We start from the raw sequence: 16,167 nt of genomic DNA on the forward strand, positions 1-16,167 counted from the left end.
ATTTTTTTGCTTGTTCTAAGGATAGGACAGATAGTGCTGACACTGGATGAATGCTCATTCAGTACTTCATTTCATCCTCACTGTTCACTATGTGGCACCTTTGTAGAATTTACAGCACCTACATCTAGAATCCTAACTAAAAAACTTTTCATTTCTCTGTTGCTCACTATTATGTACCCAAATTATTTCCTTATACTAATTACTCCACAGCATGTCCATCGGACAATTTTATGATCCTTGTTTTCAGGTAGCAAACTGAGAGACAGCAGTGTGCATCAGGATTGCCCGTAATTGGAGATGCCTGACTTGAGATGCTTTGAGTCTCTCTTCAAAGGATACAGCAATTAAACAGCACTTTGTCAGTACCAAGTACAACTTCAATCTATTTCAGTGCTATCATGTGTTTTCAAAGCTGACGTTAATCGGTCCCAAGAGTCTGAACTCATAAAATGAGAAGTACACAACTAATGGCCATATTTTAAAAACGTGGTTGGAGTGATTTACCCAATCTCACACAGAAGCTCTATGGCTGAATCAAGATTTGGCTCTAACCCTCCAGAACAGCCCTAGCTTTAAAACCCATCTCTTTTTATTGTTATTGTCTTCCTTCCTCACCTGTTGGGTCTCACCCACCTTCGGCAGTTATGAGGAAGCAGATCTAAAGGAAACAACCTCATTAACTAGCACTCCTGAATTAATTTCCCCCCAAATGCTGTCTACTTGGTCTTCCTGAAGATAGCAAGTGTTCTGTGGATAAAGAAAGAGTATGAAATATCACCAGAACATGCCATTTTAAGGTAGAAGTATAACATGACCAGAGTTTGCATAAAAAACTTCAATTCTGCCATTTCCTGTCTGAAGAGAACTTTATACTACATCAGCAGCAGCAAACTCCATGTTCCTGAAATTTTCATTTCATGCAGCCTCATATAAGATTTAAATTTATTTTTGTGTCATCATCATCTCACTTGCTATGTTTGCAGCTTCAGGCTTCAGGGACTCATACTATAGCGCTTTTCAATACTAAACACCAGCCAAACAACTGCTGCAAGGGTAGTTTTTCACCACAAAGCTAATGGTCTATGCAATAACTAGTATACAGCATACAAACATCATACAGTTAAGAATTCCAGTGCAGCAACAAGCAGAAATTTCCTAACAAAATTCTATCAGAAACCTTTAGATCACCTCAGAAAACTGAGCTTCTTTCAGTTTGAGCAATGCCAGCAGACTATATCCCTTGTTTGAAACCAATACAAAACCCAAGTTTTAATCCTAGAAGTTTTTACAAACCACAATAGCATCACATTGTAGTTACATTATAGTTGTTTTGCCACAACTTCATCATAAATAAATATTTGTTTGAACTTCTGTTTAAAAAAAGCATTCAAGAACAAAATGAAAACTCACCTCATTTCCACCAACAGCTTTGGTTAAAATTACTGCAGAAGACACAGGAGGAGGCATGCAGCCTACTGTCTGCAAGCTAAAAACAACAGAAAGCAATGTTAGGTTCTTCAGATGATACAAACTCTATGCAACCTAAAACCTTAAAATACCAAATAGCTGAGTAGAAACAATCATCTTATCACCTGTGCAACCCAATGAGTTTGTATTAGTTACAGTCCTGTACCAGCTGGCAGGATTTCTGTGCTATCTCTTACCAACCACCACAGTGAAGAGTTGTGTCACCATCTAAAAACCTGAGCACTTAATCTCTCCGTGACTCCATTTCCCCAGATGTAGTACTGCATCTACCACTCACAAAGACATCTACACATCTATCACTAAGACAACTGCATCACGTGTCCTGATGTAGTAAAGTTTGTACTGGGTTTTGAGATAACTGTAAATATTTGGGGGAAAAAAAAAAAAAAAAAAAGAAAAGGATGTAAACCCCTATTTTCTTGAAAAAGCTGTTCAGTGTTTACTGTGAAGTGGAAGAGCAAGAAGAATCGTGCTGTTCCAGATTCCCACTATACATCGTTTTTCATCAAGCCCTACTCCCCCCCAAAAAAAAACAACAAAAAAGCTCACAATTAAGCTTTTTGTTTCCTGAACATTAAAAGGCCATCAGATGTTTCATTATTATGCATGTTTTCACTTCCTGTTAAAATTATCAAAAGCTTTCTCCTGCCTTTTAGAAGTCTATAAACATTATTGTTATCTGTCATTTTTTCCTTTATCTATGCAGCGATTATCATTGTATAAAGTAAATGCTGTTGCAAAGTATGAAAAAAACTACAAGCTTTCTCTTTTTTTTTAAAGACAGTCCACAAAAAGTGGTTATTACAATAAATTAGTTGTATTAAATGTGTATTTAAAACCAACAAGAGCATACCATAACAGATTACAATTAAACTTGTGAAACTAAACTAAGTAAAATAGGCCTTCTGAATAAAAGCTGTGTTGACTCGGAACAGTAAGGCATGAAATAAAATAGTCTGAGAGACCCCCAAAAGCACGGAATCGACATATTTTTTCAAGCATTAGAGTTTGAGACAGTATTTTTATTCAGAACAATTAACTACTAGTGGTGAACTACTTCATACTCATAAATCTGTTAGTCCGTCCCTGAGAAACGCAGCATCAAAAAGCTATAGCAAACAGAAATATTACAGCCAAACAACAGGGAGCAGATTGTAGCACAATCGATATGCTGCAAGTATACAAAAAGCTTCAATAAAAGAAACAAAAAGAAGTAAGTGACAAAAGTATCCAGTTTGTCAGTGACAGACACTGTGGAAAAAGGAAAGAGGCAACCGGTGTAAGCATTATATAAATCCAATCACAAAGCAGCAAGCATCACCTTGGAAGTATATAGTACCTTCAGCTTATAGTGAAGTAAGCTATGGAAGCAGAGAGTTGTCAGCACATAGAAGGATAGGCTCATATTGAAAAGAAATACAGGAAAAAGAAATGGCATGGAAAGTTTGGAAATATATATGAAAATACACAGCAGACAAACACATGGCAATTCTGATGGCCATCCCCCACATCAGTTTTGATATTGTTTTCTCTCTTCTATGTAGTCTCTTCACAGTGAGCTCCTGGAACTTCTCACCTGCACTAATAAGGGGTAGGTTAAGTTCAAAGTTATCCAGAGAGGTATGAAATGTGTGCAAGTGCATTCATCTCATCTGGCAGGGATTTTCCATACTATAAGAGAAAGGCTGAATAACAGAAACTCTGTGAACCCTCTCAAATTTAAAATAATAAATTTGAAATTCAAAAAAATAAAAATCATTATCCAGTTATGGTTTTAAATACATAGGAAAAATAGTCATCTACAAAACAAGCCTGGCACACGCACTAAATGCAAATACTTTTAATCAGGTGTATTGAAACACACACTTGTCAACTTTTATTTCTTGCTTTGTATCAACTACACATAACACTACCAATATACAAACAAATTCCTCTAATAACCAACAGATCACTACAGATAACAACCACCTGAAACGTTCTACCAGTTCAGGCCATGCTATAACCACGAACATCAGGGGTTCAAACACTTGCTGAATGCCGATAAGAATAATACCTGTTCTACTGATACATTACAGGCAACTGAAGTAGGGTCAGAAGTCATATTTTTCCAGGTCTTTGTTAGGACTATCAAACAGTTCCCACTACAAGCTGTGCTAAACATGTATGATGAGGAAGTAGCTTTGCCAAAGCCTGTTTCATTCCCCCCTGCTTTCATTAGGGTACTTCACTGTTTCCAGGATATAAAAACTACAGCTGTGCGGCATTAGGATGAATCTCTGATTACACAGAACATTAAAGGAACAGGCAGTTTCTCACATCTGCTCCTCACTCTCCTTTCACATACCCATATAGGGACAAGCAAGTACCTGCTTTAAAATGTATGATCCTAGAACTGGGATGGAGCTCAGTCTCTTCTGCATCTGCACAGCATTGAAGGAACAGCTCCCATCAGGCTCCCTTTGGAGTGGATGCCTACAGAGCCACACAATGGCTGCTGCTCTGAGAGTGTCCTGAACAGCAGTATTTATCAAGAAATCACTCTTTCAAATAAATATGATAACCCTCATTAAACTCCCCAAAATGACCATTCTTTGAATGAAGTCTCAATAAAGCAGAGTTATGCACTGAAAGTTAAAACATGGCCAAAACAAATAGTACTCAAGGAGCAAGTGCTTGCAAGGCAATTTGAAACGTGCAGAAAGATATTAGCAGACTAGTAATAAGCAGACATGCCTTCATGAAAAATGAGGCTGGTTTAGGGTGATACACATACATGTGTATCTTTTTAAAAAATACATACATACGTAGTTTTACACTCAGTTTCACAGGTGTGCATGTATATACATTTGCATGTAACAGATTATGTCCCTTAAATACTAAGAACCAAAGCAGCATAAGAGGCATAGGAAAGAAAGGACAAGAAGTGCTGCAAGGAACAAAAAGCACAAAAGTCTCTTGCACCCTCCACTTCAGCAACTGAGATTCCCATGGATTAGGAGGGAGTTTTGGCTTACTGTGGAAAATAACCTTTACTGTGAATAGCCAAATGCAAGTGGACATTTTAACACAAGCTTGTTATTTCCTTGATGTACTAATACTGTTAAGCAAAACAGTGCTAACTTTTAAATTATATCTCAATTTCACCTTCTCAGTATCATTTGGAGCACTTCACACTTGGTGGAACACCTGGAGAAGCCTCTTAAAAACAAAACAAAATGTTCTTTTAGGTTTAGGCCGTGTAAAAATGTATACATGAGCAGCTTTATCATTACACTTTTAATACAGAGAACTCTCCCCAAGCAATGTTCCACCAAGCAGTAAGAAACAATGGGGATTCTTTGAGCAGTTTTCTAAAATAATTCATTTTTTGTATTCAAACATTCCAGTAGAGCTGCACGGTGCTAGGTATTTATCTTTGATTCTAAAAAAAGCTTTTTATTTTTTTCATAACATCTATCACTACTGCACCATCAATAGAGCTTTGGAATCACACCTTGGCAGAGTAAACTAAAGATTTAAAACACATTGTTTTCATGGTAACATAGCTTCTGCTCATCTCAAAGATCTCTTCCTACAAAAATTTCACTCTTTTTAATTTTTTTTTCCAAAATTTAGCTAGGAGAAGATCCTGAACCCAAATCCAGCCACATGCAAGAGATGCTCAGTACAGACCATTTAAAAACAAAATGGAACACCAGTATGTTGCATACACTGTATTTATTCACCAACTTATGTTTTTCCTTCAGCATTCCCTTTCTTTCCTCCCTCTTGAGACTCAGCATAGCACTTCAGCTGTGTTTTGTGATATAAAGCAAGCTAACCTGTTGCAAACTCCCTACATATGAAATTAATTGACCCAACTTTCTAAAAATGAGACCAGGTTCCTGAAAGGATAATCTTGTGTGTGTACTGTGTTTTCAACAGGAAAATGCTGAAGCACAAAAACAACTGGCAAAATTGTTCACAATATAAGTCTTAAAACACTCATTGCAGGATGAGCAGCCCTTTAAGAAGGCAGCCACAAATATAATTCACTTCATTATGCTTAAACATACCCTTTTAAAAGCCATTCATTTATAGGTGTGATTGATAATAGCTGAAGAAAAAGCCATATCGCTGTTGGGAAGAACACAAGTGTAAAAATCTGGACAAAAAGGTGTAGTTTCACATGCATCAAAGCACTTGTCAGCTCCTGCAAAAGAAAAAGAAGAGAGGAAGTTGCAGTCATACCAGCTGAAGTAAGATCACGTTTGTGCTTTTAAAACTAGGATCATCTTTATAATACAAAGAGAGTGCAAGTCAAAAAGGCATCTTTAGGGATCATCTGATCTCCTCGTTAATAATGAAGTACATCCAGACAACATAAAAGCTGTGTCTGCTCCTGGGCATTTTTCCAAAAGAATTGTCCACCACTTCAATGATAGCGTAGCTCTCCTAATGGCAGCTTTTCAGCAGGCAGCTGTAACACCTTGTCACTGCTTCAAAACCTGTGTTAACTATGCTGACGGCCTATTTACTTTATTGACTGTTGATATCAAGAGGAAGGGAAACTTGTAGTGTCCCTGTGATTTCTGTTTCCTCTAGTCTAAAGAGAGCAACAAACTGTGCTTCTTATTTATGCCATGAAAAAAGGATGCTTACATTACAAACTGTCAACATCTGTGGAGAGTTTTTTTAAAGAAAGACTAACAAACATAAAAAGCAAGGTAATCTGTAGCAGATTTTGTTCATTTATTGTATCAACAGATAGGAAATGCACTGAAAAAAATTGGGCTGATGAAGAATAGTAAAGAAAGAATACCAAGACCATAACAAGCTAACAACAATGACGCCACAAAATTCAGAGAAATAAGGTACAAAACACCACGGGAGACTGAGAAAAAAAGATAATTATTTTAGTGTCTTTCCTCAAAGGCCATAAGAGCACTCCAGAGAGGTGATCAAGTATATGCACAATATACTCTTCAGTTAGCTAAGTGATTCTCTGTGTCTTTTTGGACACTCCATGGATCTTCCACATAGTTTTTAAGTACAAGAAAAGCACCTTATACATTTCAGCTCATTTCAACTCTCACAGGTTAGGAAGAAAAAAATCCTCTCCCTCTGTCTCAAAATAACTTGCACTCTTTTGAAGTAAACAATGCAATAGGAAAAGTAGTGATGGTACTTTTAGTCAAAATGTAATTTGCTAGGATTCTCCAGCTATCTGACATGCTAGATGCATTAAAATAAAATAAATAAAAATGTATATTTCCATGTACAGTAATGCAGCAGCTAATCTTCAAAACAGTTGAACTTTTATGAAACACAATCAAATACTGCATTTTCAACTATCCAAATGTACACTAATGTAATTATACATCTGAAAATACTAGCAATTGAGCATCGTGTCCTTGTTTATATTACTAAAAGAAGTAAAGTATCACCCAAATTTGAGTTAGGGAAAAAAACTTCCACAAAAAATACACATCTGTTCTTAACCTATTCTTAAAGTTGTAGAAAACATGGACTTCAAATGTACCAAGAAAGTACCATTGCATTCAGTGCTTGGTTAACTGAATGAAGCAACTTTTTGTTGTAGATTTCTCAGTTTCTGTGTGTGTTTTTCTTGTTTTTGTTTGGGTTTGTTTGTTTTTTGTTTGTTTGGGCAGGGGGTTTTGTTGTGTTTATTTTGTTTTGTTTTTAAAGAAAGTTCTCAAGCAGGCTAGTTTCACTTTGCATGAAAAAACAGGCTTTCTTCACATATAACCCATCACAGTACCTACAGCATTAGGAATAGCTTCACTGTAGTGTTACTTCATCTTATCCCAAAAAGAAAGCAAAAATAAAAAGGCTAGTAATAGAAACACAGCCTGTGTGAGAAAAGATATCTGAAAATTCCTCTATAAAAGGGTATGATCTAAAAGTAAATAATACAATTGAGAAAAATCAAAGCCAGTGGCTTCTTTCAGCCCCAGATTTCCTAGCACACCAATCTCTGAAGGCACACCAACCTAGACACCATCACACATACAGAATTGTGGACAGTGGAACGAATGGCATCATACAAAACATGGCATTCTTTCAGTATCTTACAGTTATTGCCCATTTTCCCTTTTAAATTAATATTTTCCCAATTGTAAAGTGTCTTAAAAACAGATGATCTGAAGAAAACTGTGTGACTCTTTGAAAAGCAAAATCCAAGACAAAAACTTGGGAAAGGCCAGTTACAGCTTCCAGAGAACAAGGAAGGCGCTTACAACACAGCCAACCTATCACATGAAGGAATGCCGTACTAGAGGAACAGGTCTTTGTGGATCTAAATTACCAGTCGTTAAAATGTCTCCAGTGATTGTCTTTTAAAATTGTTATTCCATAGATGGTATTATCATAGAACAAACACTGAAGCAAGCAGTCTTCACCCTGCCAAGCAATATACAAGGGCTTGTTCAAAAATACGTCCTGTCACGATAGCCCTCAAAAAAGCAGAAATCTCAGAAATGTTACTGGAAGCTGCTAGTTATGACTAAGTTTCTGCACGCAAAGTAGAACAGGTTACCTTGTCTTTCCCAGTATTTCAGACCCTTCAGAGAGCTTATCCAAGCCCCTCACTGGTCAGTGTGGGTCTCTGTTGCCATCCAGTCATGCTGAGATGGTCACAGCTGGACTCCTCTGGGCAAATACCCACACAGAGCAAACAGTGTTTTCAGTGGCTTGCCGAATTCCTCATTGAAATGGGTAACTCAAACACGTGATTTAATTTCTGGGGCCCTACAGGAGGTATTTCCTTTAAAAGAGCAAGTTATCCAGTCACTGAAAACTGAAAGAGCATTATATGAAGGTGCAATCAAATGTTCTTGTCATTCCTGGATCCAGACTATTTCTACAAATGTAAGAGGACCTCAGTCACCTCTAGATTTGAGAAGGTAACGAGGCCAGGCACAGACAGGCTGTCCCTGAATGCTGCCAATTATTTTGTGAAATGCTTTCTGAATGCATGTTAGCGGTTTTTTTGAGCACGCATTTTCACAGCAGGCAAAACCAGAAGTGTAACCTCAAAAGAGCATCAGTTTCTTCTAATCTTGTCACACTTATCAGAAGCCCTCCATTAATACATTAATAGGTAGAACAGCTGACACACAGGTCAACAACTAAGAAAGATAAAAGCAGAAACAACTTACTTTGCAATCCAATAAAAATATATATTTACTGACTAATAATACCAACCTTTGGTTGTGCCTTAAACAACTAAAATGTGCCCCAAAGAATTTTAATAATGTCATGACCTGGTTTCCTAACACATTTAAGGATGGTTTTTCACATACATTTGAGAAAGTAATAGCATAAGGTACAATGAGTTAAATGTTTTTCTTCTCTTCATCTTCTACTCCCATGGCAGAAATTCAGAAAAGCATTAGCTTCCTGATGGAACATAAAGCTAGATGTACAGCACCAGTCCTAACTGACACTTCCAAAACAGATAGCTAACTGGCATAAGCATCAGGTCCTGTAAAAACTTCATTTACATCAATACATTGCTTTTAGAACCACAGATGAAAGAAAGTTATGCAAGCACCAAGTGGGACATGACACATTGCTGAAGAATCTGTCAGTCTAGTCACCTTACCTGGAAGAGGTTAGATGTCCACTACCATTGAAAGTCTAACCAAGACTTTGATAATGCTGCTTATTTCACTCTCACTCACAGCAGCTTTGAAATTATAAAGCTTCAAGGACGCAAAATAGTGAAAGGAGAAGTTTTACATTTTTTCCCTCTGCATGCAGAAGTTTCTAACCCTGAAAGCAGAAAACTCCACTCCATCAGTAATACTCAGGCTTTGTGTTTCAGGTCCTCTTCTCTGTGGAAGAAAGTGCCTCTCTGCAGTCTCTTTCCATTAGGATGAATTACTGTCCCAGGCAAATAGATAACATGTTTTTTCCTGCTTTCCTGTAAGACCATAAGACTCTAAATAGCTGCTACAGATTTGACTGAAGTTATTCACTTCATTTATACCCTGTCTCAGCAGAACTAGAGGCCCTAGTGCCAGAATCACCTGCAGACACAGAAAGAGAGGGCTGCCATCAATTCAGACACCACCTCCATTTGGAACTTTATCACCATGATACAGGTACAGAAACTTTGTTTCGTTGAATGCATGCTGTTCATCCAAATCCCAGTCTGCCAAGAAAATAATGTATTACTGGACAATACAAGCACTATTTTAAGCATTAGTGTCATGCAACATATGAGTTACATCACCTCTTAGCACAGCTAATAGCGTAGAAGGAATCAAGAAACTAGACCAGCAGAGACATGCAGTGTATTCCTTCAGTTCTGGTTGCTCCTTCTCCTCTTGGCCTGTAGCCATAATTTCCTTTCTCCAAGCCTCCTCCACACATCACTAAGAGGTTTTCCCCTTCATCTCTTCTTACTCCTAGATTGTTCCTCTTTGAAAAGTGTGCAACACAATATGTGTAACAAGTTTCAATGTCTGTAATATGCGAAGTGTAAGCACTTCAAGTCCATTCGTCCACAATAAAATCCTATAGGAAAAGACTGCCAAGACTCAGTACCTGTATATTGGCCTCGCATCTGCAGAGGAACCCTTTTGTGTTGCTACCATCTGCTCTCCTGTGTGTACCAATGTGGTAACTTACAAGTCACCGGACCTTTGCTTGCTTAAATCCTGTAGTGACTAAACAGTTTCACTTACAGAGGAAATCAGCAGGTGAGATGAAGAAGGGAAGCACAGAGAGCTCATATCTCTCTGTAAAAGGTAAAGGGCCTGGAGAACAAATCTTATGAGGAGCAGCTGAGGGAACTGGGACTGTTTAGCCTGGAGAAAAGAACGTTTAGAGGAGACCTTATTGCTCTCTGCAACTACCTGAAAGGAAGTTGGAGCAAGGTGGGTGTCGGTCTCTTCTCCCAAGTAATAAGTGATAGGACAAGAGGAAATGGCCTCAAGTTGTGCCCAGGGAGGTTTACATTGGATACGAGGAAAAGCTGTTTCACTGAAAGAGTTGTCAGGCATTGGAACAGGCTGCCCAAGGAAGTGGTTGAGTCATCATTCCTGGAGGTGTAGATGAGGTTCTTAGGGACGTGGTTAGTGGTGGACTTGGCAGTGTTAGGTTTAGAGTTGGACTCAATGATCTTAATGTTTTTTTTCAACCTAAATAAGTCCATGATTCTATGACCTTCTCTTCGTGTCCTACAGAAGCATGAAGATTCCACACAGCCTCTCTCTGCCTAGTTCCCTACAAAGTTCTACTTTAGAATTCACACAGTTTTCTGGCTTGTGTCTCAATTAAAGCAGTGTAGAAGCCAAGGATAGCAGAAGGCAGGTGTTAGCATTCTCCTGAGTCTTACCCTGATTTAGGTTTGGAACATATCCAGGGTATAGATCCAGTCTCAAAATTGTGCGTTTAGTCAAAGTCCTGCAAACTCAAGCAACCCACCCTCAATAGATGGGTGAAATTTATTCACACTCTCCTTCTTATCATGTTCACTACTCTGTGAAGAATTTTCTGAAATCAAGGAGAGGTTATTTCATAAATATATAATATTTATCTTCTCTTGTTAACCATAGTTAAACCAGTATGAACCACAACAACATAGTAATTAAATATTCTAATTACATTTAATTTGATCAAAAACAACACAAGATTTTTAAAGTGAAAAAATAATTAAGCAAAGAAAAATTACAGTACCTCAGTTTTTAAGGAGAGTCCACTGTTAAAGAATATAGCTGAAACAGCAATGTAAGTTATGGTAATTTCTGGTTTCAAGGGTCCTAGAAAATACAGACAGAAAACAAAGTCAACTACAGTCATGGTGTTAGTGATATGCATATATTACATCAAAGTAAATGAGAATATTTAGAAGAATACCTGGATAAAATCTAATTAAAGTAGCTTTATTTAAAAGAGTGGAGTTCTATTAAGTTACAGAAAGCATGCTATTCATTTTTAAATAAAAGCAAACCAGTGAATGAAGAGCAAGGTACATTGTCACACAGATTTGCCTTCTGTGATTACAGGCCATTGGAAGCTAATAAGTAAATTCTGGAAATGTGAAAAAAGGCAAGTTTCCAGAGCTCTTCTCTGTCATCACAGTACCCGCATAGTGTCAGCAAACTCAAACAAAACTAATAGCTGCCTGCCCTACAGGGCCATTGACATCATTCACTTATCTACCTCTCACCTCTTCCCCCACAACACACACATCTGTCTAGCAGCCTCCACAGAGGAAACAAAATCATACCTTACAATTAGTTCCTTGGGACAATACAATTCTGCATCATTCCCCCACAACAGGGCTGTGGCAAAATGGTTCATTCCAGCCCTACAATAATACATTTCAGACACACTGCTCCAGTGAGATCAGAGAGAGCAGATGCCTGCACCTCCACGTGTTCCACTGTGTTAAAGGCTTACATTAGTATTTATTTATATACCTTTTTTTCAGGGAGAATAAAATAAAATACTTTTACACCCCTATAAAAATGATAAATTCTCTTAATACACTTTGCCTTCAAAGACCACCAAATGCAAAATGTATATACTCATTTTTTTCACAAGCATTCAGCCAGTTATTTTATTAGAAAGAAAAGACTAGCAGTTTGCTTAGGAGCAAAGTAATACCCTAACTCTGCAAGTGACAGTAAGTTGTCATGGGCAAAACTGCAGCAGCAAACAAGTGAGCCTTTACTCAACACTCCAGAAGAGAAGATCCTTTCTGCTCTCTCAGATGAATGATACATTGATGGTCAGTGATCCTTAAATGAGAGGGATTTGATCATATACCAAGTCTACTCGAGTTTGCATCTTAAGTCATTTAAACCCAAATCCCACTTTCAGAGAAGACTCTGATGAGACATTAAAACTGTGTGTGTTAAATACAAAAACAAAACCAAACAACCCATATGAAGCATAAAGTAAAAATAAGCCAGGAAGTGCAAGAGTTAAAGTTGCAACAAAGCACATGGCTAGTTGCAAAATTATGGCGTGCTAACTGAATAGCCAGGAGGAAAAAAAAAAAAAAAAAAAAGAGAACTATGTATTTTTTCTGATCTCTTAGAAGATTAAGGCATATATGTACATGCATATACACACTGGGCACATAGGCAGTTGGTTAGTCTGGCTAAGATAGGGGTTCTTCCAGGACTCGGTTTTTCTCTCTTAGGGCTTTTCACTGAGCTACCTGAACTCCTTCACACAGGAGAAGCCTCTACCCCTAGAGCAGTCAGGTTCATGCAGCACAGGGAACTCTGGGCAGAACAGAGCCTCTCCATCTCTTGTGCAAAGAGATGATCAGGAAAGCTCTTTTCACAAAGGAACTAAATAGGCTCATTCATCAAATAGGAAAACACACAAAAAGGGCTTGGCTTATGCCCTGAAGGTGGCAACAGCACAAATCTCTGCAAGCTGTGTCACAATATTCCACTGGTATAGATATTGGACCATACGTACCATTCAGTAAAGCCCTGCAAATTACAATGCATGGTTTTGTCAGCTGGAAGATGACTTTTTTTTTTTTTTTCATATGCTGATATTTCCCATCCTCCACCTTTTTTTTCCCAGGTTTTAAAATGAGCACTGAGATCACATAGCTACAGAAGAGGGATAATGCTTTGGAGAACACACACTCATGAATTTCCATCAATGCTCATGAGATTTTTTTCAGGCTAGTTGTCCCAGGTACAATACTATGTCGAAGTTTGGCATATCTTTGCAGTAGAATAATTAAATGAAGCTCTCCATCATAAAATGCAGGAAGTAAGCTGAGGAAAAAATTCTCTCTTATTCTTGTAAAAAGGATGTCCCAGATTGCTGCTAACAACTAGCATGATAATCAAAACAAAAGGGGATAAACCACTCGATATTATCCATTCAAAGTTGTTTTTAAGGTCTGCACAATCTTTCAAGAAGCTCCTTGTAGGTCCTGTTCACCTATGCAAAACAGCACACGGATGTTAGAAGGGATCCTTGCACAGCAGGTATTTGCCTACCCTGAGCTCCATGAAGCACTGCAGCCTTAGTTGCCACAGAAGGTACTCACAGACACTTTTAATTCACTTTTTTTGCCCCAGAACCTAAGGGAGGGGAAAAAAAAAAAAAAAATGTTGGCTACTCAGTGAGAAGCTGTCTATCCTTAAAATTCAGCTCTGTTATGAAAAAAAAAAAGAAATCTATGCACATAAAAGCACAACTAGATTCTTCTTCGCATATTATCCTACATCCTTTTCCTTAAACCTTCAGAGATCAATCAGAAAAAAATACATATGATTTAATTTGTTTTTGAAAATGGGGAACATCTGGAACTGACCTTACAACGGAAACTAACCAGAAGACACTACCAGCACATACACTTAAAGATACACTGTTTATGCTGTTTATTTCAAAGTAACACCTGGTATTTCATCAGCTAGTGTTAGAAAAAACTTATCAGACTTCACTACACAGAAAAGGACAGATCTGTCTTCTGATTTGTTTACTGTGAGCACTTAGCACTGTTTTGCACAGAATAATTTTCGCTGTTTTCCCTCATCTTTCATGAGGAGGTAAAAGAGGACCAAAAAGAAAACTAGCTTTAAAATACAAGTATGTTATTATAAAGTAAAAAACAAACAAACAAAAAAAAACACACAAAACCCACATCTGATTCAAATATAGCCCCTGAGATTTTGATATACTATACATTAGGCTACAACTCTCGAGAAGCTTGCAGATGGCAGACACTGAACTGAAATAACTTTATGTTCTTCTTAGAGTTCTTAAAGTTATCACTTACTTAACAGCAGTACATTCAAAGCAAGTTGCTACTCAGTTTTCATTACTACTAATCCAAAAAGAGCAGGATATCATTCGAGCAACTGGTGCAGTGTCTAGCAAAGCTACACACGGGAACCCACCTCGAAATATTTATTGGGTACCTAAGAAACAGCGACTGACTAACAAGCCGAGGCGAGGAGCTGCACCCTGCCGCTCGCCCTCCCGAACCCCTCGGCAACTCCGGTTTCAAAGTTCCTGAGCGGACGCCCCTCATGGCCGAGGGGCACCCGAGCGAGCCTCGGCATCCCCAGCGGCAAAGCCACCAGCACCCTCCGCCCAGGGTGCCTGCGGAAAGGTCCACAGAATCTCCCCTGTATCCAGCCGCGGGGCGGCTCGCTCCCCGCCCTGCCGCCGGCACCCGGCCCAACCCCGGGCAGCTCCGGGCCCGGCCCACACAATCGAACCCCGCCGTGGGGTCAGCGCTGGCCAGCAGCAGTTGACAAAGTACCGCCGGGTCCCACAGAGCGCCCGGACTTTCGGGCGGCGGCTTCGGAGACCCCCGCAGGCGCCCCCCGCACCGCCCGCCCAGCTGCCGGGGCAAAGCGGCCCCCGCGGGGCACCGGCCGGACTCACCCGCTTTGACGCCGACGGCGGGCTCCAGCCGAGCCACCGCGATGACCAGTACGATCCCGAGGATGAACCACTCCTTCCGCAGGCGCTCCAGCAGCCCCATGGCGTGACCCGCCGCCCGGCCCGGTGCGGCGCAGCACGGCGCAGCGCCGGGGCGGGGTGCAGCCCCACCGCCCGCCGGCAGGACCAGCCCGATCCGCTGACAGGAAAAGTCTCACCCACGGCCGCCATCACTACCACGCACCTCCTAATAGACACGCAGTCGCCGCCCGCGCCACTGCCCACAGCGCCGGTCCCCCTGCCGGCGCCGGTCGCCCCCGCCGCGGCCTCGCGCCGCATCCCCGCGCCGATGAGGGGGCGCCCGTGGCCACCGCGAGTGGCGGTGACACAGGAGCGGGGCGGGGCGGATGGGAGAGGCGACGACGCCTTTGCTGCCGTCGACTGCCTTGCGGGTCGGGGAGCGCAGCTGCAGAGCTGGTCGCGGCGGGCGGCGCGGCCCCTGCGAGCGCGGAGCTCGGCGGGCGCGGTGGGGCGGCAGGCAGCTGCCGGCGTGCGCGCTGTTTTGGTACATTACAACATTTGGTACATTGCGTGGCGCCCGGCGTTTGACGCGAGGGAGGGCGGTCGCGAGCTGGCGGTTACGGCCGTTGGGCGCGTGGCGCGGGCCGGCCGAGCTGGAGGTGTGCGCTCGTCGGCGCGTGGGCACCCCCGCACTCCCCATCCGCTGTCCAGCCGCCTCCTTCCGCCACTCGCGTCCGCGACCCTGTCCGTGGCGGCGGTCTGCTGCGAGGGCGGGCACGGGCCGGGGCTGCCAGGAGCCCGTTTTCAGCGAAAATATTGACAGATAAGACGCTGGAACCGGTACCACGGAAGCGAGGAGCTCCGGGCAGGCGGTGACGGCCGCGTCACGCGCGTAGCGCGTCTGTACACGCGCGCCGTGCCCCGTTCCCGCGCCCAGGCGGCGGATGTTCCACCATCGCCTCGGAGTTCACCCGTGTCGCTTTGCTGCCGTGAGAAGGCGCCTGCCTGTGCGGCCTGAGACGGTGCAGGAAAAGAAGCGCCTATCGCGACTTGCCGACAGCTCCCCCCGCACCCCCCGCCGTGTGCCCCGTGCGCCCGCCGGACGAGCCGCCTCCCGAAACGCAGTGCCGGGATCGGTCGGTTTGCTCCGGTGTTAAATCCGCCTCCATTGAAACTGACTATCCTAAAAACCTCATTCTGGCGCCCGACCTGTGCTTTCTATTCCCCATTCCCCTCTTGGCTCCGCTCCCCTGATGGATTCATTAGCCCGGCTCTGCC

At 41.4% G+C, this 16,167-nt stretch overlaps 1 protein-coding gene across 1 annotated transcript in view; it reads right to left on the minus strand.

Annotated features, from left to right (window-relative positions):
- The window catches only part of SLC10A7 (solute carrier family 10 member 7), a 146,606-nt gene extending 131,575 nt beyond the window's left edge, over positions 1-15,031 (minus strand). Inside the window, exons 1-4 of the mRNA XM_080344320.1 lie at positions 14,872-15,031; positions 11,176-11,258; positions 5,544-5,680; positions 1,411-1,486 (exon numbers count right to left, since the gene is read on the minus strand). Of these exons, the coding sequence (XP_080200446.1) occupies positions 1,411-1,486; positions 5,544-5,680; positions 11,176-11,258; positions 14,872-14,971 (396 nt within the window). The 5' untranslated portion in view covers positions 14,972-15,031. The remainder of the gene's footprint in view (positions 1-1,410; positions 1,487-5,543; positions 5,681-11,175; positions 11,259-14,871) is intronic.
- Positions 15,032-16,167: the final 1,136 nt, after the last annotated feature.

This window comes from Nesoenas mayeri (genome assembly GCF_963082525.1).
Source record: "Nesoenas mayeri genome assembly, chromosome: 4".
Lineage (NCBI taxonomy): Eukaryota > Metazoa > Chordata > Aves > Columbiformes > Columbidae > Nesoenas > Nesoenas mayeri.